The sequence below is a fragment of the Coloeus monedula genome (genome assembly GCF_965178545.1).
Source record: "Coloeus monedula genome assembly, chromosome: 8".
Lineage (NCBI taxonomy): Eukaryota > Metazoa > Chordata > Aves > Passeriformes > Corvidae > Coloeus > Coloeus monedula.
The window spans coordinates 36,433,505-36,457,620 of NC_138788.1; the positions used below are offsets into that span (position 1 = coordinate 36,433,505).

The 24,116-nt window shown below is 43.8% G+C and overlaps 1 protein-coding gene across 4 annotated transcripts in view; it reads left to right on the top strand.

Annotated features, from left to right (window-relative positions):
- The window catches only part of DOCK1 (dedicator of cytokinesis 1), a 265,665-nt gene that overhangs the window by 198,708 nt on the left and 42,841 nt on the right, over positions 1 to 24,116 (top strand). For all 4 annotated transcript variants that reach the window (XM_082286424.1, XM_082286425.1, XM_082286426.1 and 1 more), the window contains 6 exons: positions 1,125 to 1,273; positions 7,811 to 7,896; positions 8,084 to 8,240; positions 11,982 to 12,022; positions 13,341 to 13,431; positions 16,693 to 16,812. In XM_082286424.1, the coding sequence (XP_082142550.1) occupies positions 1,125 to 1,273; positions 7,811 to 7,896; positions 8,084 to 8,240; positions 11,982 to 12,022; positions 13,341 to 13,431; positions 16,693 to 16,812 (644 nt within the window). The remainder of the gene's footprint in view (positions 1 to 1,124; positions 1,274 to 7,810; positions 7,897 to 8,083; positions 8,241 to 11,981; positions 12,023 to 13,340; positions 13,432 to 16,692; positions 16,813 to 24,116) is intronic.

The window sequence follows — 24,116 nt, forward strand, 5'->3', positions numbered from 1 at the left end:
GTATAGAAACAGTGTTTGAACCTGGCTGTAAACATCCCTAACAGGGCATTTGTGAGGAATATCTCCGGTTCTGTCCTGAGGTCCCAGTGGGTCCTGGCCTGTTGCTGATTGGAGAAATGGATTTGTGTTTCATAAACTTCTACCTGGAGCTCTCAGGGCTGTGCTGCTCCAGCACCGTTGTACAATGAGGTGATAAAACACCAGCACAGGGTGCCCAGAGCAGCTGTGGCTGCCCCTGGATCCCTGGCAGTGCCCAAGGCCAGGTTGGACAGGGCTTGGAGCAGCCTGGGACAGTGGGAGGTGTCCCTGCCCATGGCAGGGGATGGGATGGGATACTCTTAAAGTCTATTTCATCCCAAAGCATCCTGGTGATTTTTCCATGGACTTGCTCACCAGATAATTTGCAGCACATACACTCTGCACCCATTTAGCCAGTAATATAAACAGTAAGCTGCTCTTTTTTCCTAGTCCAATATTTATTAAGTGCCACGCTCCTGCTAAGCTTTAATTTCTCTTCCCTGTGCGGAGCAGAGCCCGGAGAGGGGGGAGGAGCAGCTTCTTGTTGGGAAGCTAAAGTGAAATGGAGTTTTGCAGGCAGCTCAGCTCAGAGGAAAGGAGACATGTTGTGGGCTGGCTGAGCTGTGCTTTCATGTCTCGAGGCTCTGTTAGGCTGCACTCATGGTGACACTTTGATAGACTGACACCGAGAACATTTTGTTCACACAGGAGTCTAAATAAGTTAATACAAGCGATGTGCCTTTTAGCCTCCCTCTCTGCCAGCCACACATTGTGCTTTAAAATAAAACCTGGAAATTGGAGTGTGAAAATCCGTAGTGGGAAATGTGGCGAGTCCCAGCTTGACGACTGATTCAACAACTCCTCTTGATTTGGGTTTATACACTACCTCCCCTCCTGTGGAATTAATAATAATAATCATTGTAGTGATGATGAGGGTGTTCATCATCATCAAATAAATAAGACAAATAAATAAAAGTGTTTCAGTAGAGCCAGATATTAAAACTTGCTTTGTTATGCTCCACGAGGATTTATTAATACAGCTTTTGCATCTTCTACCAAAGCCAGGGGCTGTTTGTTAACTCTGAAATGTGTCTGTTCTCCTAAAGGTCAGCATAAAATCAAGTTCATCCCAGAAATGGTGGGGCCTATCCTGGAAATGACGCTGATCCCGGAGACGGAGCTGCGGAAAGCCACGATCCCCATCTTCTTCGATATGATGCAGTGTGAATTCCACTCCACCAGAAGCTTCCAGAGGGTAAGAAGAGAGCTGCAGACATTTAAAGTTTAAAGTGAGGAAGATTTAGCTGTTCTTTGACAAAACATAAGGAGTTTTGTTATTTCTCATTTTTCTAAGGAATAATATAATTATGGATTTGCTTATTTCCTATAACTCCTGAGGGGCTGTGGAGTTCTCATCTGTTGGTTTGAAATGCTTATGGAAGGAGAGATTTGCATGTAGTAAATGAAACCTTTGGTTATGGCACAGGAACAAAGACAGATGTCTTAAATTGTCACTGTGACTCATACAAGGAGCTTGCTCCTGAGATAAATTGGACATAAAGGAAGCCTGATAAAAGGCAAAAGTATAACCTGTAAGGATTTATCATCTCTACTATCATGTAATTTTGATTTTCCCTACCTTTTTATGGATTTTGAAGAGGGGAAAAAGCAATCCAGCACTGTCAGTACTTCTTCTTGCTGTACAGGTACTGCAGAATCTCCAGTAGTAATGGAGCATTTTTATTCTATTTTATTGCAATGTGCTGAGGGGAGCCCTTGAATACACACACACACACCATCTTTTCCTGATAGCTTCAACTTTTGAAAGACAAGTGGAGTGAAAGATAGTTTCCTGACATCATTCATTTGACATTGCTTCCCTTGAAACTTTGCTTATGGATTCAATTTAAGACTAGTTAGGCCAGGTAGGGTTTGGGCTAAGCCAGTGGAGCTCCTTCCCACTGTGAGATTTCCGTCAGTTCAGGATATGACCTTGTGAATTTTGCAATAAAGTTTGACATGTGTTGTTTGCTTTTTTCCCTTTATATTGGCAGTTTTCTTTCTTGGATGAAAAACCTCATCCTTTTCCATACTTTTCTTGTGAACTGCTATTGAGAACCAACTCTTAATAAATCTGTAGGCAGAGTAAATGAAAATCTGCGTGGGGAGACTTAAGCAAGGGAAATGGCATCAGCTTTATTGCTTTGATTTGTTTTGTGCTGGATGGTGTGTGGAGAGGTTGTGAACTGTATTTTGGCTTCATCCAATTACTGCATAATCATTTGTTCTTATGTTTGACTCCAGTGCTACTGTAAAGATTGAAATGCTCGCTGGGATGCCATTTAAACAGTTTCCTGTCAGATGCTCTCTTTTGTTGCTTGTCATTTTTTATTTGTACAATTATATAGATCGTGAAAAATCCGAGGGTAACTTTATAGCTAAATTTATGGCCCTCAATTTTCCTGACAGAAGGAAACCAGCTTTGTGTGGAATAGTTGGGTGATTTTAATAAATGAATGTCTTAAATATTTCACTTAGGGATTTTTTTTGCTGTTTGAGAGGAAAAATGCCTCATCCTCAAGTCAAAAATGTCTGGGGCTGTATTTAACATCGTATTTCCTGTGGCAGTGTAGCTTCATTATGGATGTGGACAAGTGCAGAGGTAACAATCCTCTTTTCCATGGGTTTGGAGTGAACAGCCACATGTGACAAGGAATAATCGATCTGTCCATTGATCGTGCAGCTCTGAGTTTGCTGAGTATCTCAGGTCAGCCTTTGGGGAATGAAGATCACAGGCTTGGGAAAAGCAGAGGGTTGAAGGAAAATCTAGGCTGGGACCCCTGGAAGTAACCTGGGCCTTAGGTTGGGTTATCTGGGACCACGTGAAGCTCGGTTTGGAATATCTCCAGTGAGAGTTGTTTGAGCTCTTCTCTGGGTGAGCTATTCCAGTGTAAATCCTGGCCTTTGGAATGTGTCCCTGCCTGTGGTAGGGGGTTTGGAATGAAATAAGGTCCCTTCTGACCCCAGCCATTCCAGGATTCTATGATTAAAACTTTCTGATTTTTATATCCTGATGGAATTTCCTTGGATCAGCTCGTGCCTGTTTCTGCTTCCATCTCCTCTCTGAGCACCTTTTAGGCATTGGAATGTTTGAGCTGGATTTTCTCTGGGCTGAACAAACCCAAATCCTTCAACCATTCCTGGGGCCAGGTTCTGCAGCACTCTGCCCGTGTTGGTGGCCCTCCTTTAGACCATCTCCAGCTTGTCAAGGTCTCCCTAAGCCGGTGAATCAGAGCCAGACACGGAATTCCAGCTGTGGTTCAACAAGTGCAGTAGTCTTGTTGCTCCTCTGGCCGTGCTCTTGCTGGTGCAATCTAGGACACATTTAGGCTCCATTGAAGGGGGACATTTTTTTTCATGTTCAGCATGCTAAATTGGCTTTTCCCAGTCACCTTCTTGCCCTTTGTGTACCTGGAAAAAGCTTCTGTGAGGTCCTGCTCTGTGGTTTCCTCAGGAACTGAAGTGGGGCTGCCTGGTCTGTAGATTCCTTGCTCTTTTTTTTGTCTTTTTTGTGTTGAAGTGATAGAAATAGATATAATTTGGGGGGGTTTTTTTTAATATTATCAGTACCTAGGCAAGCTTTGATGCTTAATGGGTCGATGTAATGTGCTGCTTTATATCCTTTATATGCAAGTACCAATTATCCTTGTCCAGCACTGCTTCCAGAGAGAACTTCCAAATGGAATGGTTGGCTGCTGTTAAACTAATCTGCCAGAAATCCAATTATCTAACCTTATTAGTCACATCAACGAGGGTTTAGATTGGCTCCACTTCTCCAGCAGATGTATCAACCTCATGATTTGTGGGGGAGGAACTGCAGTTTTTTGCAGGCCTCCGATGCTGTGATGGTTTGTGTGATAAACAGGCAGCTTTCCCTGAGGTTTGGGTTTGCCTGGTAAAACCAGGGACAGACAGAAGGGTGGTTTTTTTATTTCTCCCAGTGTATTTAGAGACAAAACAAGATCAATTCCCCTTGTTTTTACAGAACTGTATTAAGGCTGACTGAATTAAAAGCTGGAGTTGCCCGTTTTTGCCTTGTCCCTCTGAAGGTGCTTTGAAGCCTTTATAAGACTTCAAGGTAGCCTGCACCTCAAAGCAGGAATCCCATCCTAAAAACAGTGTGGGACTGAAGCTTCCCTGTAGAAGGAAACGCCTCCTTCTCCACTCAGCTTCTCCCTTGGCCTGTTTCAGTAGCGGAGCCTCCGGATCAAAGGGAATTTTTCACAGCCAGGGAAGCGATGAAAGAGAATTGGTTTGATTGTTCAGGGCCTGGTCAGGTGAGTGGGATGGATCCCGTGGTGACAGCAGGAGGGAAAGCTCAAGGTGAAACAACCCTGCAGCTGGAATGTGGAATTTGGAGCATGGAAAGCTCCTGGTGCTGGTGCCTGTTCCTCCCAGCGGTGGCTCCATTCCTCGTTTCCTACCAGCACTCCTTTTTCTTTGCATAAATTTTAACTCACTTGCTCTGGACCTGTGTCACTGCTGATACCACGTTCTGCTTGTTTGGAGTTGAACCCATTTACAGCTGTAAATCTCAGTATCACTGAGACAGCCACAGCAGCATTTTGATTTTCACATGCTGGTTATTGATGAATTTCAGATGGATTTAATTCCCTTCAGTGAGAAGTTTCCCCTCGTTTTTCTGAATCTCTCTTGACTTTTAGAACCTGTAATTCCTTATTAAGTCTTTTTGCTGCTTTTGAGCCCTGGGTTAAGCTCCCTTTCCCCGTGCTGTGGATTTGCAGGCAGGACACAAGTAAATGACTCCCAGTTCCTGTGATCGCACTGAACGTGCAAATTCAAATAACTAATCCCCCACAAAGGATTGGTTTCAATCAGTAACATTTTTTAATTTCCTCCAGTTGAAATGTAAATCTGTACGTTTTTCTTGGTTTCTGGCCTTTTGGAGAATATCAGTATTCCTCCTTCAGTGCATCTGGAGAGCAAGGGAGACAAGTAATGCAATGGTCTCCAAAATGATCCCATCATTTTGAATGGCTCCAGATCTGTTTCACAGCTGGAATGCTGTGGAAAAATAGGAAAGGAAATGGATGAAACTGTTGGGAGTAACCACCAACTTTCATAAAAACCTTTGAGCAACATTTTGCAGTACTCGTGTGCCATTTCTGCATCAGGACTAATTTCTGGTGGTGGGATCTGTCACATGAATTGCACATGGCAAATTATTATTAGCCCACATCAAAATGAATTTATAGCAGCTTGGAGGGCTGGAAGTCCTCCTCGTCTGCATCAAGATTAACTTGTCAGCCAGTGCTCCAAATACAGCCTTCGTTGAGGAAGACCCAGGCACAAAAATGATTCGTTGAGTTGACATGCGATGGCTCACCCTGATTTATTTGCTCCAGGTGAGAGATTGTCACAGACAGAGGAAGCACTGGATGACAGTGCAAGGAAAAGTGGATAATAATGTCCTGTAACCTTCCTGGTATCACCCCTCAAGCTTTCAGTGTCAGCAGGAGGATGTGAATCTGGCTCATTGATGGTGCAGATACTCCCCCAAGCCTCCAGAAAGAGCCTCAGCGAGTGCCACTGGCTCTAATGGAAGCACTGGAGATTTGGAACTTCTTCATTTGAGACTAAATCCCATCACAATAATTGCAGGCCTATTTATGCATTAAATTAAATGTAATGCATTTAAAAAAAAATAATGCATTAGGGGAAGAAAAAGAGAAAAGGAAAACTCGAGTTTATCAACAGATGCCAGGTGCAGTGTCCCAGAGCCATTGGCTTGTGCAGCTCCAGGGTCACATTCCCACTCCCATCATGGGAAATGATAAACCTCCAAAGCTCCATAAACCTCAGCTGGCGTTGATAAAATCTTCCTCCGTGGAAAGACCACAGAAAGAATTTTAACTGATGTTAAATAACATTTATTCATCTGGCTGCCATGATCTGCATCACAGCGACTCCGTGAGAAATACAGGGGATGACTGAAGAGCAAAGATACTGTTAACAATCCTGAAAACCCCAAAATGCCACAAGTCTGGCTCTGTGCAGCCCAAGAGGCCATTAGGGAAATGGCCCAACAAAGCGTGGATTTACAGAGATTTAAGTGAAACTGAGAGTGGGAAGATCCTTGAGATCCTGCATGACAAATGCAATTGCTCTTCTCTGTCTGAGTGATCTCTTCCTTAAAATTACATCACCTAAAGGGCTGGAGCTGGCAGTGAGTCAAGAAGTCAAGTGTCATTTCTCACATTGGGTTAGAAAGTCAGTTTCTTTCTGGGCTCCTTAGGGAACAGGATTTTTGTGACTTCCCTGTTTCACCATTGTGTTGTTTCTGTGTTCTACGCAACGCTCTCGTACTGTGGGACACGTGTTTGGTTCTGGGACGGGGTGGGTTGCATTATCCTGCCTTTTCTCATTTTCCTGTCATTATTTTAATAATGGATTCATTGTGTTCACTGTGAGCAGGGACAGGACCTGAGGGAACAGCTGGAGCTGTGTCAGAGGAGGTTTAGGTTGGATATCAGGGAAAGGTTCTTCCCCCAGAGGGTGCTGGGCACTGCCCAGGCTCCCCAGGGAATGGGCACGGCCCCGAGGCTGCCAGAGCTCCAGGAGCGTTGGGACAGCGCTGCCAGGGATGCCCAGGGTGGGGTTGTTGGGGGGTCTGGGCAGGGCCAGGGGCTGGAATGGATGATCCTGTGGGTCCCTTCCAACCCGGAATATTTTATGATCCAGACAATTCATTCTTTCTCCGTGGGTACATTATGTGCTGTTAATATCACCTGCAGATACAAAGTACATCCCTTGACATTTACAGAATGTTGGTACTCTTTGTTCTTGTGCAGGGGCCCTTTGCTTCTCCTCAGCGTCCTTAGGGCTGGCTTAAGCAGGTGACAGTGGAAAAACCTGGTGACAACTGTTCTGTCACCGAACTCCCACTCTGAGCACTGGGCTCCCATTCCCCTGCCACAGGCTCCCAGCTCACCCAGCCTCTCCTGCTGAGGTCTCTGTCTTTAATCCTCTGGATGTCTGTGCTTATTTAATGAAGAATTAGGAATTAGGAGACTTAACTGATTCATTACAGAGCAGCAGGCGATTAACAGTTCACATTCATTCCTAGCAGCAACAACTAAAGCCCTCTGTAATCATTAAAAATCCAGGGAATTACCGAGTTTGCATTTTAAATTTATATTCTGATGCCTACTTAAGTTTGCGTTATTTTATTATTGCCCAAATAAAATTATTCTGGAGTTGTTTGAAACGTCTCCCTTCCCTTCTGCAGGGTTTATTAGCAGCTTTCTCAGTTGTGTTCCACTGGGAGTCAATGTCTGTGTGCTAAAAAGGGGTGTCAGGGATGCTGGGGGGTGCATCCAGCAGGATTATCCAGCCTCAGGTGTTGCCTTTCTCAGAGAGCTTCCAGCATTTTTGTGTTTAGTTCTGCTGCTGGGGACATTCTGTGTCTCCTTTCTCCCTGCCCTCATTCCTGTCATTAATCTCCTTCTTTAGTTTTCCATAATGCAAATATTTACACTTCATTTAACAACACAGCCAATGATTCCTGTAACCAAAGAAGTCCTTGTAGGGCCAGAGATCATCGTGGAGAATCTAAAACCAGAGACTGCAAGCTCTAAAAGTGAATCAAGCTTTAAAGCAGGGGCTAAACGTCTCACCGAGGTACCCAACCAATCTGTGAGGCATTGAGGCTACAGTAATAAAGTGAAATATTTGCCAGCTGATTATTTACGCTTGCTTTGTTTAATTATAGTTCGAAAACGAGATCATCACCAAACTGGATCACGAAGTGGAAGGAGGCCGTGGAGATGAGCAGTACAAAGTGTTATTTGACAAAATGTAAGTGTTGATCAGCAGCAAAATTTATGTCACGGGGAAGTCAGGAGAGAGAGCAATTAGACTACAATGAACTTTGTAGCCCAGGAATAATTAAAATCTGTTAACGATGCGCAATATTTAAAACTGCACCTGAGTCAAGGTTTTTCTCCGTGTGTGATTAACAAGGCGAACTTAATTGGTTTTTCAGTCTCTTGGAGCACTGCAGGAAGCACAAATACCTGGCTAAGAGTGGGGAGACGTTTGTGAAGCTGGTGGTGCGTCTGATGGAGAGGCTCTTGGACTACAGGACCATCATGCACGACGAGAACAAGGAGAACCGCATGAGCTGCACCGTCAACGTGCTGGTGAGCAGGAAAATCACTGCAAAGTCACCCCAAAATCACCCTGAAATCACCACAAAATCACTGCAAAATCGCCACAAAATCACTACAACATCGTCACAAAATCACTGCAAAGTCACCACGAAATCACCCCGAAATCACCACAAAATTGTCACAAAATCACTACAAAATCGTCACAAAATCACTGCAAAGTCACCACAAAATCACCCCGAAATCACCACGAAATCGCCACAAAATCACTGCAAAATCGTCACAAAATCGCCACAAATTCGCCATAAAATCACTACAAAACCATCACAAAATAGAAAATCACCAAGAATCACTACAAAATTGCCACCAAATTGCCAAAAGTCAGCATGAAATCACCACAAAAATCACTACAAAATCACCAAAAATTACCACAAAATCACTCAAAAAATAATTCAAAAAATCACCACAAAATCACCATAAAATCACCCCCAAAACCACCACCAAACCACCACAAAATCACTACAAAATCACCCAGAAAATCACCACAAAATCACTAGAAAATCACCAAGAATCACTACAAAATTGCCACGATATTGCCAAAAATCAGCACGAAATCACCACAAAATCACTGGGAAATCACCAAAAATCACCACAACACTACCACAAAATCACTACAAAATCACTCAAAAAATAATTCAAAAAATCACCACAAAATCACCATAAAATCACCCAAAAAACCACCACTAAACCACCACTAAATCACCCAGAAAATCACCCAAAGCCCCACTGCTCTCTGAATCCTGCACCTTTAACAAAGGGTTTGACTCGACCAGAGTGTCTGTTGGGATTCTTGGGGAAATTTGGAATGCTTTCCCCATTTTTTTCCTATTTTTGTGAATGCAAATCTCTGAAAAAGTGGGTTATTCCTTCTTTAATTGTTTCTACAAGAAGATTTAAGGAGAAATGTTACAGGGCCTGTTCATTGACATTTACAATTGATGTATAAACAACTCTGTGCAGAAAAACACTTGACATACGGAATGTTGGAGTTCTCTGCCATTTACTCCCAAAATTTCCATGGATTTGCAATCCCATCTGTATTCTGCTCTCTGCTCAGCCCCCATATTCAAATTTTGTGAAGGAATTGAAGTTACTATTTCATTTACAGCAGGAAAAGCTCGGCTTGTTTTCCTCATTGATTCCTCTTAGATCCAGAAATTCTGGAGTGTCCACTCCATGCACAAATCTTGGTCTGTTTGGGCCGCAGATGGAAGCAATAATTGTCCCCACTGTACCCACATCATGGTTTTGGTGGAGATTCAGAGAATGAGATTTTACAAGCCTAAAATCAGCACCCATGAAGAATAACTTTCAGAGACCCCCAAAATAACGTGAACTAAATTTGAGTTTTCCATCAGCACTGTTTGCCACTGAGGATTCCAAGCTTTCCTCCCCAGATCGTCATCGAAGCTTTAATTTTGTTTAAATACATGGGGCACAGCCAGTGTTTATCATTTATGTGATCTGGCTGATGGATTTTGTTCAGGAAAGAGCTGAGTAAATAGTTTGCATGTTGGTTTTTTTTTTTTTGCATATAATGTAGGTTGTAGCTTTTTTGATTTTGCATCTAATGCAGTCCTCAGCTCGTGCAGCGCAGCCTTTACGCCGCCCCATCACATCAGCCGTAAACAAAACAGTGCCCACTGGAGCAGGAGAGGAGATGGAGGCACCCAATTTGAAATTGGGCGCTTATTTTTAGTTTGTTTTTCATCTCTGTGCGCATCAGAAAGCATCAGAATGTTGGGGAAGTGGGCAGAGAGGAGGGACTTGCAGGGTTGTCACTGGCTGGTGGTGCAGCAAGCGCAGAAAGGTCACGGCGTCCTCGCGAGCAGAGCCCTGGTGGAAAGTCCTGCCAGTTCTCCAGGCAGGATGGGGAGCAGCAAATCAGTCACCAAGCTCTCTGTGTCAAACTGGGAAAATTCCCTTAGGAAGTTTGAAGTTGTTCCTCCTTCCCTTCATCTGGATACTCAGAGTCTCCTCCCAGGAATTCTTGCCGTCCCCATGGGGGATCCTGAGAACACTTGGGGGTTGGGTTTGTTTTCTCCAAGTGTCTCCCAAGAGCAGCTCCTGATGCTGGTTTTTGGCAGCTGAGTTTGTCAGGCATTTGCAGATGATGAATTTTGTGGGTGATTTGCTGCTGTCAGGTTCAATCACCGTGAGGCACCAGGCACAGGCCTGCTGGAGCCACTGGCGTTCCCAGGAAATGCTGGGAAGCAGTGCAGGGCAGAATTTTCTGTTACTTTCAGTAGTCATGATTTCAAAGTTTAGCTTGATTTTACACTCCCATTTTCCCTCCAGAGCCTACTCAGCCTTTTCATCATTCTCCAGGTTCCTGAAGTGAAGTTCATGCCTTTGCAAAAATCTAACCCACGGCTGAAACTCGGCACAATTCCCACGTGGGGTCTCAAAGAGTTCCTAATTGGGACTTTAATGATGCTGAGGGTTTCCTAGGATTAGGTTTGTCTGTATTGACGGTGCTTTAACTTGGAGGGTTTGATCTGCACTTAAGCCAGTGCTGACAGGAAAGGGGCTCAGGCTGGAGCAAAGGAGGCTCAGGGGGGACCTTGTGGCTCTGCACAAGTCCCTGACAGGAGGGGGCAGCCGGGGGGGTCGGGCTCTGCTGGCAGGGAACAGGGACAGGAGGAGAGGGAACGGCCTCAGGCTGGGCCAGGGCAGGCTCAGGGTGGATATTGGGGAAAATTTCCTCATGGAAAGAGTTGTAAAGCGTTGGCACAGCTGCCCAGAGCAGAGGTGGAGTCCCCATTCCTGAGGGGATTTTAAAGCCCTCTGGATGTGGCCCTTGTGGACATGGGGCAGTGGTGGCCTTGGCAGTTTGTTTTCTGAATTGAACCCAAAACCAGTAAGCAGTTACATGAACTTAAATATCCCTGGAGTAACCCATCATTCTGCTGTGAAATGGGGATTCTGTCTTGCATTCCAGTTCTCTTTGAAGGGATCACTTTTGTATTGGATTTATCCCTCTTTTAGTACTGGGTGTGTGCTCTTCTGGTGCCTCCTCAAACTGCTTTAATTTAGCATTGAAATATATTTAATTCAGTGAAGAAGGACTTTCTTTTTTTTTTTTTTCTTAGATATATTTTATATTTTGGAGGCAAACTTGAAATTAGATTCAGCAGTGCCTTGAATCTTTCACCCAGTTTATCATATTTTGCATTCACAATATTTGCACTGTTAACTAGTTTATCTCAAGGCGGGAGGCACTCGGAGGAGAGGGATGCTAATGTGTGACATATGCAACCAGATAAATAACACTGATCTAACTTTTGATTTCCAAGGGAACTGTTAGAATCCAAGAGCAGATGATGTATTGCTCAACTAAGGTTCAGAATTTTCAATCCATAGAACAACTGTTGCTTAAAAATTACGGGTTTTTTGTATATTAGAAAACTTCCAGCTGAAAATGGTTAATGATGTGTGACTTGCAAATGCCAGCAGCAAATTTCTAGCAGTGCTATTCTGGCAAACTCTTAACCTTTGCAATGAGACAGAAGGCCTAAAACACTGCAACATGAAACATCCCAGCATTCGAATTTGTGAGTTAAATAACTTGTGTTCCATCACTGGAGGCAAATTTCATTTTGCAGTTTGGAGGCTGACGTTATGCAATTATGAATTTTTAATTTGGAGCCTGTTCTGTGTACATTCCAAAGTGTGAAATCAAAGACTTTGTAACCAAATTATGTTGTTTTTCAGAATTTCTACAAGGAGATCGAGAGGGAAGAGATGTACATAAGGTTTGTAAACATGACTGGTGACAAACTGCCTGACACAGGCACTGTAATTGGGGGAAATTAAGTTTGTATTAAGCAGTCACTTGGGGGCTGGAGGAGAAGAGTACTGAAAAATCACACCTTGGCTGAACCTGAAGTAATTCAAAATCTTATCTGCACTGAGAACAGAGTGCTGGAAGTGAAAGTCAGGAGATTATCTCTGTCCCCTTTCTCCAAGTCCTTGGGTTCCATTACAATGAACACTGAAATACTCAGGAGCCAGAACTCTTCTGTTCATGAGGAAAACAAAAAAGTCAAAAGCTGAGCAAAGAAATGATGCTGCCTCCTGGTGAGGTACAAAATACGCAACTTGGAATAAAAACAACTATTAAATAATACCTGATACTTATTTTAAACTTAAAGCTTTCAAAATCTCTTTTCAGACAAAGTAAATGTGGAAATATGGTGCTTTCTGTGAAAATGGGGTTCACAGCCCCCCATTTGTGCTTTGGCTGACAATTGCTTACACTGTTGTGCTAAAACGATGGAGTTTGTGCTTGTAATGCTATTTTAGGTATCTAAATGTTACTCAATTCATTCTCAGGTGCTTGTTATCTTTTTGGAAGAATTTTCACTTGTGAACTCTCTTCCTGTTGTTTAAATGGTTTTAATTGGTCTGTTAGAAGCTTGCAAAAAGAAAATCGTGGACAAACACATGGAGTTATTTATTATTATTTAGGTCTCCCTGCTCAGCATCTCTGTAAAGACAAATTGTCTCTCACGGTCAAATTCTCTCCAATTTCTGTCAACGAACTTATAATTAACATCAAACGTGAAAGCATTTTCACTGGCTTTTTCAAAATAGAATTTTTAATAGTTTTGTGGGGATTTTTTTAAATGGTCAGTAAAAAAATCATCAAAGAAAACCCAGAAGAGAATCCCCTTCCAGAGGTGTGATGATAGTGGAGTTAAAGAAGGAAACTTACTTCTGTCCCCATAACTGAACTGTAAGAGTGCTCTGTCTTGCACAAAAGCAGCATTGGGTATTTTACTCATCACAAGTCATCCATCTGGTGTTCAGTCAAAGGTTGCACCCGATGATCTCAGAGGTCTTTTCCAACCTTAACAATCCCATGATTTTCTGAGCGTTCTTTGAGAACGACACAGTGGAAATGCAAATGGTCCTAAAGGTTGGCTGCACACAGAAATGTGAACTTTAACCAATCCCACAAATACTTACTTGTTTGAAGATACACTTGAACCCTTGTAATCTTCAAAAGAAATGGCTGAGTAGCATCCTAACCCCACTCTTTTTAAGAGCCACTGTTTCTGTCGCTGGCAGGTATCTGTACAAGCTGTGTGACCTGCACAAGGAGTGTGATAACTACACAGAGGCTGCCTACACCTTACTCCTGCACGCAAAGCTCCTCAAGGTAAACCCCAAAACACATCCTGAGTTGGGGAAATCCCAGCAGCAGCCAGCCAGGGGGGTGTTTGTCACTCAGAGCAGCTGCACTTCGGGCTAACAGCTCTGTGCTGGGTTCTTTTTGCACATGGAATTCATACGCGAAGGAAAGCAGCACTTCAGTGGGTGGCAGAGGTGGATCTTGACCTGAAATGAAGGGAATGTGGTCAAGTCAGCACTGCAAAATCCAAATTGCAAATATCCACATTGTGCAATATGTGAAAGCCTCAAACCAGATGTTTTAGTAAATCAGCTCTCCACAGATCTTTGTGCCAAGGAGTGCTGGAGCCCATTCTTGAGTGCTCTTGGGTGTCTGGAGTAGATTCAGTTTGGATTTCAGAAAACTGTAGAGAGATTCAGATGGCCTTCTCTCCAAGTTCATGCTTTTAAAAGGTGCATGTCATTTTAATGCAGTGTTACCCAGCTTAGAGCACATTTAAAGAGGCACAACAATATTGCTGCTCTTCAAGGAATGTTTGGGATAGCCTGCAATATGCACAAATAACGTGTTATCTGCAGAAAGTGCCTGAAGTAAAGCATTTGAGTGGTTAACACTATCCACTGCCAGCCAGAAATGGAGTGAAGCTGTATTTCAGAAGCATTAATTCCCTGAAAACGTTCTGGAGAGAAGATGTTGTCTCTGACCTGCAGCTTTTTTACGTGCTTGTGTCACAAATGTGGGAGCAGGTACCCACTTTGCTCTCCTGGCTAGCATTTAGGAAGATGCTGCTCTTGCCAGCAGACACTTGTGTCATGAAATTGCATTTAATACATCTGAGTCATCACTGAATTCCTGTTTTTATGGTTTATGTTTTACATTTAAAAAGCAGTTAATGGGAAAAGCAAAAATCTCAGTGTGATCAGAATTAGAAGTTCTGGAAGAGTTGGCTTTAGTCCTGCTTGTCTTCCTCACATTTCACAACCTGCAGTGAAATCTTTCTCCCTCAAGGAGTGCTGGATCTCTTTCCACTCCCCTCAAGGACAGGACCCCCCAGGGCAGAGAGTCAGGGACAGAATAATTGAGAATTTCATTTTCCCCTTCATCTCCTGCTCATGCCAAGGGTGTTGCAGCCTCCTGATCCAGGGAAAGTTTCCCTTCCTGTGGCAAGGGATGGGACAAGATGGGTTTTAGGGTTCCTTCTCACCCAGACCAGCCTGGGATTCTGTTACTGCAACCTGCTGGGCTCATGGTGCCCCTCTTCATCAAGGAGAGGATCTCATCCGAAGCAGCCAACTGTTCTTAGCAATCCTGGCTTTAATTTAAGCAATCCCCAACAAAGTGTGAGGGTAAAATATCTGTTTTGAAAAGTTGAAAAGGGGAAGGTGTTAAATGAGATCTTCTGATGGATGCACTGAGAGTTATTTGTACCTCAGAGCTGAGGAAGCTGCATCCAAGCCATAATAAGACTAAATGTGATGCAGAGTGTACATGTGCAATTTAAATGAAGACACTCTGAAATATATTTACTGTATTTTAAAATAATCAGAGGGTTATTACACAAGGAAACATCTCAAAGATTCATCTGCAGTGCAAAAGCAAACTGTGAGTTGTGCCCACTTGACATGGATAAACCTTTTAGATGGGATGAAGGATTCATGCCCTTCCATGGGGGCTGAGTTTTCTGAATAAATGATGGAACAAGCCATTCCATAAAATGATATTCAGACTTTCACCTGGCATGGCTTGGACTTGTTAGATATTTTACTTTCTGTAACCTCAAATTAGAGTTGAGCCAGTTGTGGCTTTTCTTAGAGAATGTGTTCAGCGAGCAGGTGAGAGTCTCACTTAATGTACTTCTTTGCATTCCATGGAAGAACTTCATGGGAAGAAATACCCATTTTTCTTTCCTTCTAATGCAAATCAATAGACACAGCAAATGCCAGGGTAGGGTTTGTCACAGGTTTTCTTTCCTGAGTGGACATTTGTTTATAAGTATAATTTCATTATGGGCTGGAATTAGTTTACTGTAAAGGTGTATCAGTCTCTATCTCAGTGCCTGCTCCTGCAGCCCTTGGTGGAGGGAGGAGTTCAGTGTTGCCTGAGGAGCAGCAATAATTTGGGTGTGTAACTGAGCAATTGAGTTTTTCTGTCAAGCCTCAGGACAGGATTTTCAATGACACTCATCACTGGCAGATACTTCATCCCCCTGATTTTAATGGGATCACATTGAGGGCAAGACTGAGAGCGCGTGAGAATTTCACCTTTAAATTTGCAAGAAGGCTCTGTCTGTGGGGAGAGAGAGGCCAAATTACTGCAAGCTGGTGAAGCACACTCAAGAAGGGAGACTTTTGTTGTGTTTTCAACCCTTTCTGTCAAAATGGAGGTGTTCAAAACTAACAGAAGATAGTGGCTCTTAGCATGCTGAAAAAAATGCCATCACACTGCAGGCTCCAGCAGGTTTGTGCTGCTCAGAAACAGAGCTCAGGACAGAGCTGTCAGAGGTGTCTGCATGACCCAGACACAAACATTCTGGCCAAATTAAGAAGTGATTGGGTGCAATTTAATAATAGATAGGAGGTAAAATAACAGTAATTCTGGAAATGAATCTGGGAGTTGCCCAGAGAAGCTGGGGCTGCCCCTGGATCCCTGGAAGTGTCCAAAGCCAGGCTGGATGGGGTTTGGAGCAGCCTGGGCTAGTGGAAGGTGTCCCTGCCCGTGGCAGGGGATGGAATGGGATGACCTTGAAGGTCTTTTCCAACCCAAACCATTCCATGATTCTGTTGACAGCTTTCCCTTGATCCGTCAGTCGCTTGCTGGAGGAGCCAGAGCTGCTAATTGCAGACAGGCTGGATAAAGTTAATTGTGCTTTCCCTGCCTCCAGAGATTCTCAGCGAGTTGGAGCCATCTCATTTCCCTGCCTGCAGCCCTTTCCTTTGTGCTGATGTGTCTGGGCTCCAAGGCTTCTCTCACATCAAGTGAAGTGTTCCTTGTGTCCCCAGTGGGTTGTACCCATCAGCAGGCCAAGGTCACTCATCAAACTCACCAAGGAGGGGCAGCCACCTCCAGAAGCTCCCTTCCAGCTGATAGATGTAATTAGCCTCCAATTACAGCATCCAAATAAATGATCCTTGTGCCCAAGGAAGCAAAGGGCACAACTGTGAGAAAACCCTTCATTGGTGCATTAACTGCAGTACCACTTCTTTAAATAAAACCCCTCTCTTTTATTTAGCTTCAGAACTCAAAACTTTGGATTTGCTTTCACTTTTCCCCTTTTTTTGTGTGATTTAGTGGTCAGAAGAAGCATGTGCAGCACATCTTACCCAGCGGGATGGATACCAAGCTGCTACTCAAGGACAGCTGAAAGATCAGCTCTATCAAGAAATTATCCATTACTTTGACAAGGGCAAGGTAAAAAGGGAAGAAAAAAAGTGCAAATGTATTTCATTGCTTTTCTCTCGAACTTATAAATTTAATAGTAAACATAGTTTGCATCCAGTGACCTTCAGGAAGCACTTACAGGTAATGATACCACCAAAAAAACAGTCAAAAGAAATCACTGGTACATTTATAACTGCTGTGTTAAGGGTAAATATATGGGTATGTGGTGCCATGGAGTAAATAATAAAGTGATGCCTGTAATTTGGAGGACTCTTTCTGGCAGTTACAAGAGCTAATGGAATCCTTCAGCTCCCCTTGTTTTGCCTTGTGTACACAAAAATAATCCCTCAGGGCCTGGATGTCTGTGGTTCATATCATAAATATCCTGGGATGAGGATATTTCATTGCAATTGCATCGTTTAATGCAGCAGGAATTTGCATTTGGCAGTGCTTGGTGTTGGAGAGGAAGGGGGTTAACGTGGGAGACAGGGATGGATCAGTGTTTGGATATTCCAAGCACGAAATTCAAGTACAGAAGCAGGAATCTCTTTGTCAGAACATTTCAGAGAAGTAAACTTGGGGTTTAACAGTGAACTCTGTAGGGTGAGCAGGAATGGTGTTTCCTGGTAGGACTAGAATATTACCCAGCCAGCCCATCCTTTCCAGGTGAGTTTTTAGCAGAATCAGATTAAAATACTAGAATCACTTTGATAGGAAGAATCATTTCTATCATTTTGTTAGAAACTTTGCCTGAAAAGTTAAACTTTATCACTTACCTTAATGCAATGTTTAAAAGTTGTTAGTGAGTGATGCTAAAAGTTGCCATTCTGGACCGGGATGAAAGTTGTGAAAATATAATTCTGGAGTGATGAACAAGTGGCTGTTTGGGGCTGGGGCTGGTGGAGGTGGCTTGGGGACAGAACTGGTTCCTGCTGCCCTAACAGCTTGTCCTGAGTCAATGAGGAGAATCTCATTTGTATGAGGGTCACAAATGATTTAAAAGCTTATTTTAATCTTACATTCCTGTCTGGAAGGAAAACCAGAAGTTGCCTGGTTTTATTTTGTTGCTTTATGGGCTTCCTGTTAGTCCTTTAGGGTATCCAGGCACTGGGAATTGTTTTGCTGAGCACCAGTTCTCTGCAGAATTCAAATCCCAGGAGTCCTGTGTGATTTTTGTGTGTGTGTGTGAGGAGATGATTAATTTCCAAAGTTCTCTTTTCTGCTTACAGACATTCCTTCTCTCATTTTCTGGTCACTCAAGCTGGTGATAATTTTTCATATTGCTCCGTGAAAAGGGAAATAAAAAAATCAATATACACTGGGAATATTCATTTTAGGTGAATTTGCAAATGTCAGGAAGCTCCAAGTGGAGGTTTCCAGTGTAGATTGAAGGTAATCCTCTCATTTGGGATGTTCTGACATTAAGTTAAATCAACTTCTTGCATGTCCTTGTGCAGTTTGCAAACGTAGCCCAGCAGCTGCTTTAACTCCCTGGTCAGTAACACCTGAAACAGCCTTTGCTGTGCATTTTTGGGACACTGAACCCCTGCACAAACCAATTCCTCTTTTTTGGGCCATGACCACCCAGCTGGGTCCCTGCCTGGCAGTTCACTCCAGCTTGATCCCACTTGTTTGATTTCCCTTCCCATAAAGTCAACAAGAGGTGCCAAAAGAAGATCCCCACGCCCTGGACAGCTGCAGAGCCACTTCCAGGCTTTTACAGAAGCTCAGGAGTTCCGTCTGAAAGTTGTGAGCCTGTGCCTCTCCCACCCCAACCTGCCTGATGGGAAACTGGATTTGGGAAGGGAGGGACATGTGGGGGTCAGAAACATTATGTAGAAGAAATGGAAGAGAGGGATTTCCTAAAACTAGGTTTAAAACATTGGCTTTTTGCTTTTTAAAGGCTGGTGTAGTTCAGCCTCTCAAAAATCATGATCCCTTTCTCTTGGCAGAGTAATTTCCCAGGGGAAGGCACGGTGCACTTGTCTATTAAAACCAACCATGAGGCTTATCCCTTAACTATTGGCAGTCATGGGGAGGTGAATTTAGATTTCATCCTCCATACACAGGCTGGAATGGAGTGAACATCTCACTTCTGGCCCAGAAGTGCCTGAGAGATTTGTAAGTGAGTAAAAGGGAGAGTGGACTTGCCCTGCAGGCAGGAATGTGGCACCTCATGTGGGCTGAGAACAAAGTGCTGGCCCTCACCATGAGTATCCCTGGTACTTGTAGGTCAAGATCCATTTAAGATCCCTCATTTTGATTTCTGTTTTTAATCTGCTGTTCTCAGGAAGTTTGCTTTTTTTTACCTGTATTTGACTTTTGGTCCTTAAACCAACCTTTTCTAAAGCTGAGGTACAACTTTCACCTTTAGTGAAGGAGCATTTTTGAGAAACACCTCTTGCATTTTGCAGTTGTTCTACTTTATGGATTTGATTCCTGGTTAGTTGTGCTCTTCATTCCTTTTCTAAACTCCTTCTTTCCAAGAGGAAAGTTGTTTCCCTGGTATGGGCATCCTTTTCTCTCCTAGATTATTCTTCCTCACTGCTCTGCACTTTCCAGTCTCCCCTCCATCTCTCTTGGCTTTTGCCCTTCAAATCCTTATCCTCAGGCTTATCCCAGCAGTCTGACCCATCCTTTGAACTGCTCTCAAGTGTTTGCTCTCTCTGTGTTTTCCTGAAGCTTTGTGATTTCCAACAAAGCCCTTAATCCAGGGACTTCACTGGAAGCTGTTGGGTTGGAATATCCCAAGGCGAGAAGGGAAAGCAGTGACGGGAGTAAAGGGATGAGGGAAGAGGTGACGTTTTTCCTGTGGGAAGCAGTTGAGGGAAGTCAATGTTGATGAACTCCTGAAGCCAAGGAATGCTCCTTGGCAAAGGTAAGGTGCTGTTTTAAACCAGGTTTGTGTGTTCTCTGGAGCCACGAGGGAAGCAGCAGCTTCCTGCCCTGTTCCTATTCCTGCCCAGGGAGATGTGGGAACACCAACAGGCTCAGGTTTGCTGGGGATGCTGCTGCCCATAAATCAGGACAGTTTTCCCTCTGCTCTCCATAAATTGAAAGTGTTGGTCCCAAGGAGAAAAAAGGAAATAAATGCACACTGCTCATTTATTTCTGCTCCTCCTTTTTCCCCTCCTCCTCCAGAAAAAAAGCTTTTACTGCTTTACAGCAGCCACAGAACACAAAATACCTGAAATTACACAGCAAATGCCATGCTTTGGCTTAAAAGGCCTTTTTTCTGGCTCATGGGATGACATCAAATGGCTTTTTTTCTTCCATCTTAACAAGAGAGTGGTGAAATTCACCTGTCTGCCAATAATCTGTGTGAGGCTCGTGGCCAGCTCAGCCCTGGAGTGTGTCCTGAGAGCTGGGAAGGACAGAGAGTCTTGGGAGAGGGAGGATACACAGTCTGTTCCAAAGGAATATATTTATTTGTTTAAAGGCTTTCCAGCCTGGCTCTATCTTGGATGCAGGGCTACCAATAGAGAAGTGCTGAGTTTTAGCATTTTATTTCAAATACTAAGCCTTCATGTTGGTTAATTACCACTACCTGAAATTTAGCCAGCTTAGAAAGTCCCTCACACGTCAGAATATGGCACCATAATATTCTTACCCCAGACTATTTCACTGCTCCTGACCATTAACTCTGCAGGAGCTCAGAAATACCCTGAGATCCTCCTTTGCTGCTATTAACCTCAAAAACTAAATTGGATGCTGTAGCTCTTTCTGGCCAACAAGCAATCCAGCTTGAAAAATAAATTAAATGGCTGAGTGTTCCCTAAAAAAGATCTCCTGCATCTCCAAAATCTTGCCTGTAACAATTTGCATCTCATGTCTACACAACTAAATTTAGGCTCTGCACGTTTTTCCTACACCTAGAGTATAAAAGAAGCATTTTCCTTCCAGTATCAGCAGCCTCTCTCCCTGGTACCCTCTCCAGATAAATTGTTTCTCCCATTAATGAGTTGTACCTCGTACAAATCCTGTGTAGTAGCTCCCTGTACGACTCATTTCTCCAGAAGACTTGCCATGTCCTGGGCAAAGCTGGGAAAGCTTCCAAGGCAGGAAATCTGCGAGGCAGCAGATTGGGAGTTAGTGACCTTCAAGAATATAGATTTCATTTATCAGGATCCTGGGCCACAGCCGTGCTGTCCTCACCTGAATAAATTGGCTCTGGAGCAAACAGCTGAATTTTTCAGAGGGTTGTGCAGGGATGTGAGGCACACAGCCCCTGTTTCTCTAAGGATGGCAGAAAAATCTCCAGCTTTGGGTTGGTTTTCTGTGATGTTGGAGGTGTCACGGTGCAGCTGCACAAGGGAAAAGCCAGGTTCAGGAAACAACCTCAAGTTGCTCCAGAGGAGGTTTTGGTTGGATATTAGGAAGTGTTTCCTCATGGAAAGGGTTGGCAGGCAGAGGATCAGGCTGCCCAGGGCAGTGGTGCAGTCCCCTTCTCTGGAATTGTTCAAAAAATGTGTGGATGTGGCACTTGAGGTCAGGATTTAGTGTTTAACAAGGTGATGGTTGATGATCTTAGAAGTCTTTTCCAACTTTAGTGATTCTCTGGACTCCTGGACCTCTGGAGTTCAGGGCACTCTCCACTGGAGAAATTGAGTTCCATAATGCAGCTTCTCATTGTTCCTCTGAAGAACTGAACAGGACAGTTGGGATTTCCAAACAGAGATGTTGGAGCAGAGTGAGATTTTTAAGAGGCAGTAGAAGAAGAAAGTGGGTGCTCTTCCCTGAGACAGAGCTCTTGGCTGGAGAGGGACCAAGTTAGAGACTGGCAAAAATGGAAAGAATCTTTTCCCCTTTATCCCTTTTTTATCATGCATTTGCAGTACAGTAGAAAAAGTGCCTGAAAGTGTTCCATTAAAAATAATGTGACAAAATGTCAGCAGGGTAGCCTGTAAACTGACTTTTAAAGAAACTTTAAAGGAATTCCAGTAATTTAAGCCAGAAACAAATGTTGTTCTTAATATCTGAAGCTGCTCTGCTGATAGAATTTGGATTGTTCAACCTGGAGAAGGATCCAGAGAGATCTTAGAGCCCCTTCCAGGGCCTAAAGGGGCTCCAAGAGAGCTGGAGAGGGACTGGGGACAAGGGCTGGAGGGACAGGACACAGGGAATGGCTTCCCAGTGCCAGAGGGCAGGGATGGATGGGATACTGGGCAGGAATTTTTCCCTGGGAGGGTGGGCAGGCCCTGGCACAGGGTGCCCAGAGCAGCTGGGGCTGCCCCTGGATCCCTGGCAGTGCCCAAGGCCAGGCTGGACATTGGGGCTGGGAGCAGCCTGGCACAGTGGGAGGTGTCCCTGCCATGGCAGGGGTGGCACTGGGTGGGCTTTGAGGTCCCTTCCATCCAAACCATTCTGGGATTCCCTGATTCCATGGTCTGGTTTTCTCCTTTTCATCTCCACTTCCTTGCTTAAGAAGCACACAAGGATTATGTGATGACTGGGTGTGTGTTGTACATGAACTAAATCCGGATCACATTTAATTTGAGGATTCATTTTTCAGGCTCTGGAACAGTTACAGAATCCATTATTAATATTAATATTCAGTAACATATAAAGGCTTTGTTCAGGATAGAGGAGGTGCAGTGGAAGCAGCCTCTGCTCCGGTGTGTTTATGGTGTCAACAGACAAGGGTGGGAAGGTGAAAAAAAAAATCAAAGGATATTTAATTCTGCTGAAGTTGTTCTTTAATCAGTGGCAGTGCTGTGCTACCTACAGGCAGTGATGTGTAGGCAGAGTGTGTCTGCTTTTAGAATCACTGAATGGTTTGGCTTGGAAAGGACCTTTAAAGGTCACCTGGTCCCACCCTCTGTCACAAGCAAGGGCATCTATCATCGACCAGGTTCCTCCAAGCCTGGCCTTGGACACTGCCAGGGATCCAGGGGCAGCCCCAGCAGCTCTGGGCACCCTGTGCCAGGGCCTGCCCACCCTGCCAGGGAACAATTCCTGCCCAATATCCCATCTAAATCTCCCCACCTGGTGCTTTGCATTCCCAGACATGGTTTGGGAACACGTCTGTGCTTATCCAGGAGTCAGTGGGAAGAACCAACAGAGCTTGTTTACAGTGCTGATGCAAATCAGAAATGATTTAGACTTCCATTTGTTTCCAGTCTCATTTTGAAGAGGGACTGGTTAAATCTGGAACATACAAACAGGGAACAGGACAATGATGGTCACACCATTGTCTTTGAAATGAAAATATGCAGAAGTTATGGATGACCGAAGTTCAGAAGAGAATGGCACTCAGAATGAAGGAAGGTTAAATGATTCTGAAAGCTTTCACTTGCTGACTTAACAAGCAACTGAGTATTAGTTCAGTTCCTATAAACTGATGCTATATTGCCCTTCTGAGTCAAAATTAACTCAACTTACTGTGTGAAAATGTCCTCCTTTTTCTGCAACTGTGCCTTTACTCTTAAATTCATGTTAATTTTGTTTAGAAATAAAAACATGCTCTGTATCATCATGCTAGATTAGATCCATAATATGGATAAAAACATTCAGATCCTTCCATTTGCAAAAATTGCATGGCAGAGCATTCAGGCTGCCTTGTAATTTCCTGCAGACGTGATCCCTCATTACTGTGATTATAATTAGTCCTTCTGATGCGTTTTTCACCTTCAAGGCACTTTACAAACATGAGGCAACTCATGCTCATTCCAGTCCTCTTCCCTAGATAAATAACGTTCTGAACCTTGTTGGAGAAATAAGGAAAATCAAGAGGAGGGGTCGAACACCACGTGGAGCTGCAAGGAAAGGTTAATGAAGAGCCAGGTTCTGCTCCTTGTGAGCATTCCCGGCTTTTTTAGCTTAAATTAGGTCACCCCTTTGTCCAAACATCATCCCAGCTGGTTTTTACAGGACTCAGAAGCTCCTTTCCCCTCGCTCAGCCCCACAGTGCAGTTTTTAGCCCTTATTTTGTCTTCACTTCGAGGGCAGAAATCTCTCTCCTTTCTCCCTGCGATCTGCTGTAACTGTTCTTCCCTGTGCAGTTCCTCATCTCCTGCACCATCAGCAGCTCCCTGCCTGTCCAGGCTGCTGCTCTCCAGCCATTCCTGCTCAGTTTGCCAATCTTCCAGTCCATCCCTCCACTTGAAAGTTGGCTCCTGGTTTCCAAAGAGAAGCAGGGATGAAAAGTGAACCAGTGCGACCTATCTTGCTTTTGTGGTGTTGGCATGTTCCACTTGCTGAGGGTTCATCCTTAATGTTTTATTTTTTAAACCAGCATCTAGAACCAGGAATTTTTCTAATAGCCTTTTTTTTCCCAATTTCCTGATATACTGAGAAATGCAATTTCAACTTGCAGACCAAAAGACAAATGGAAT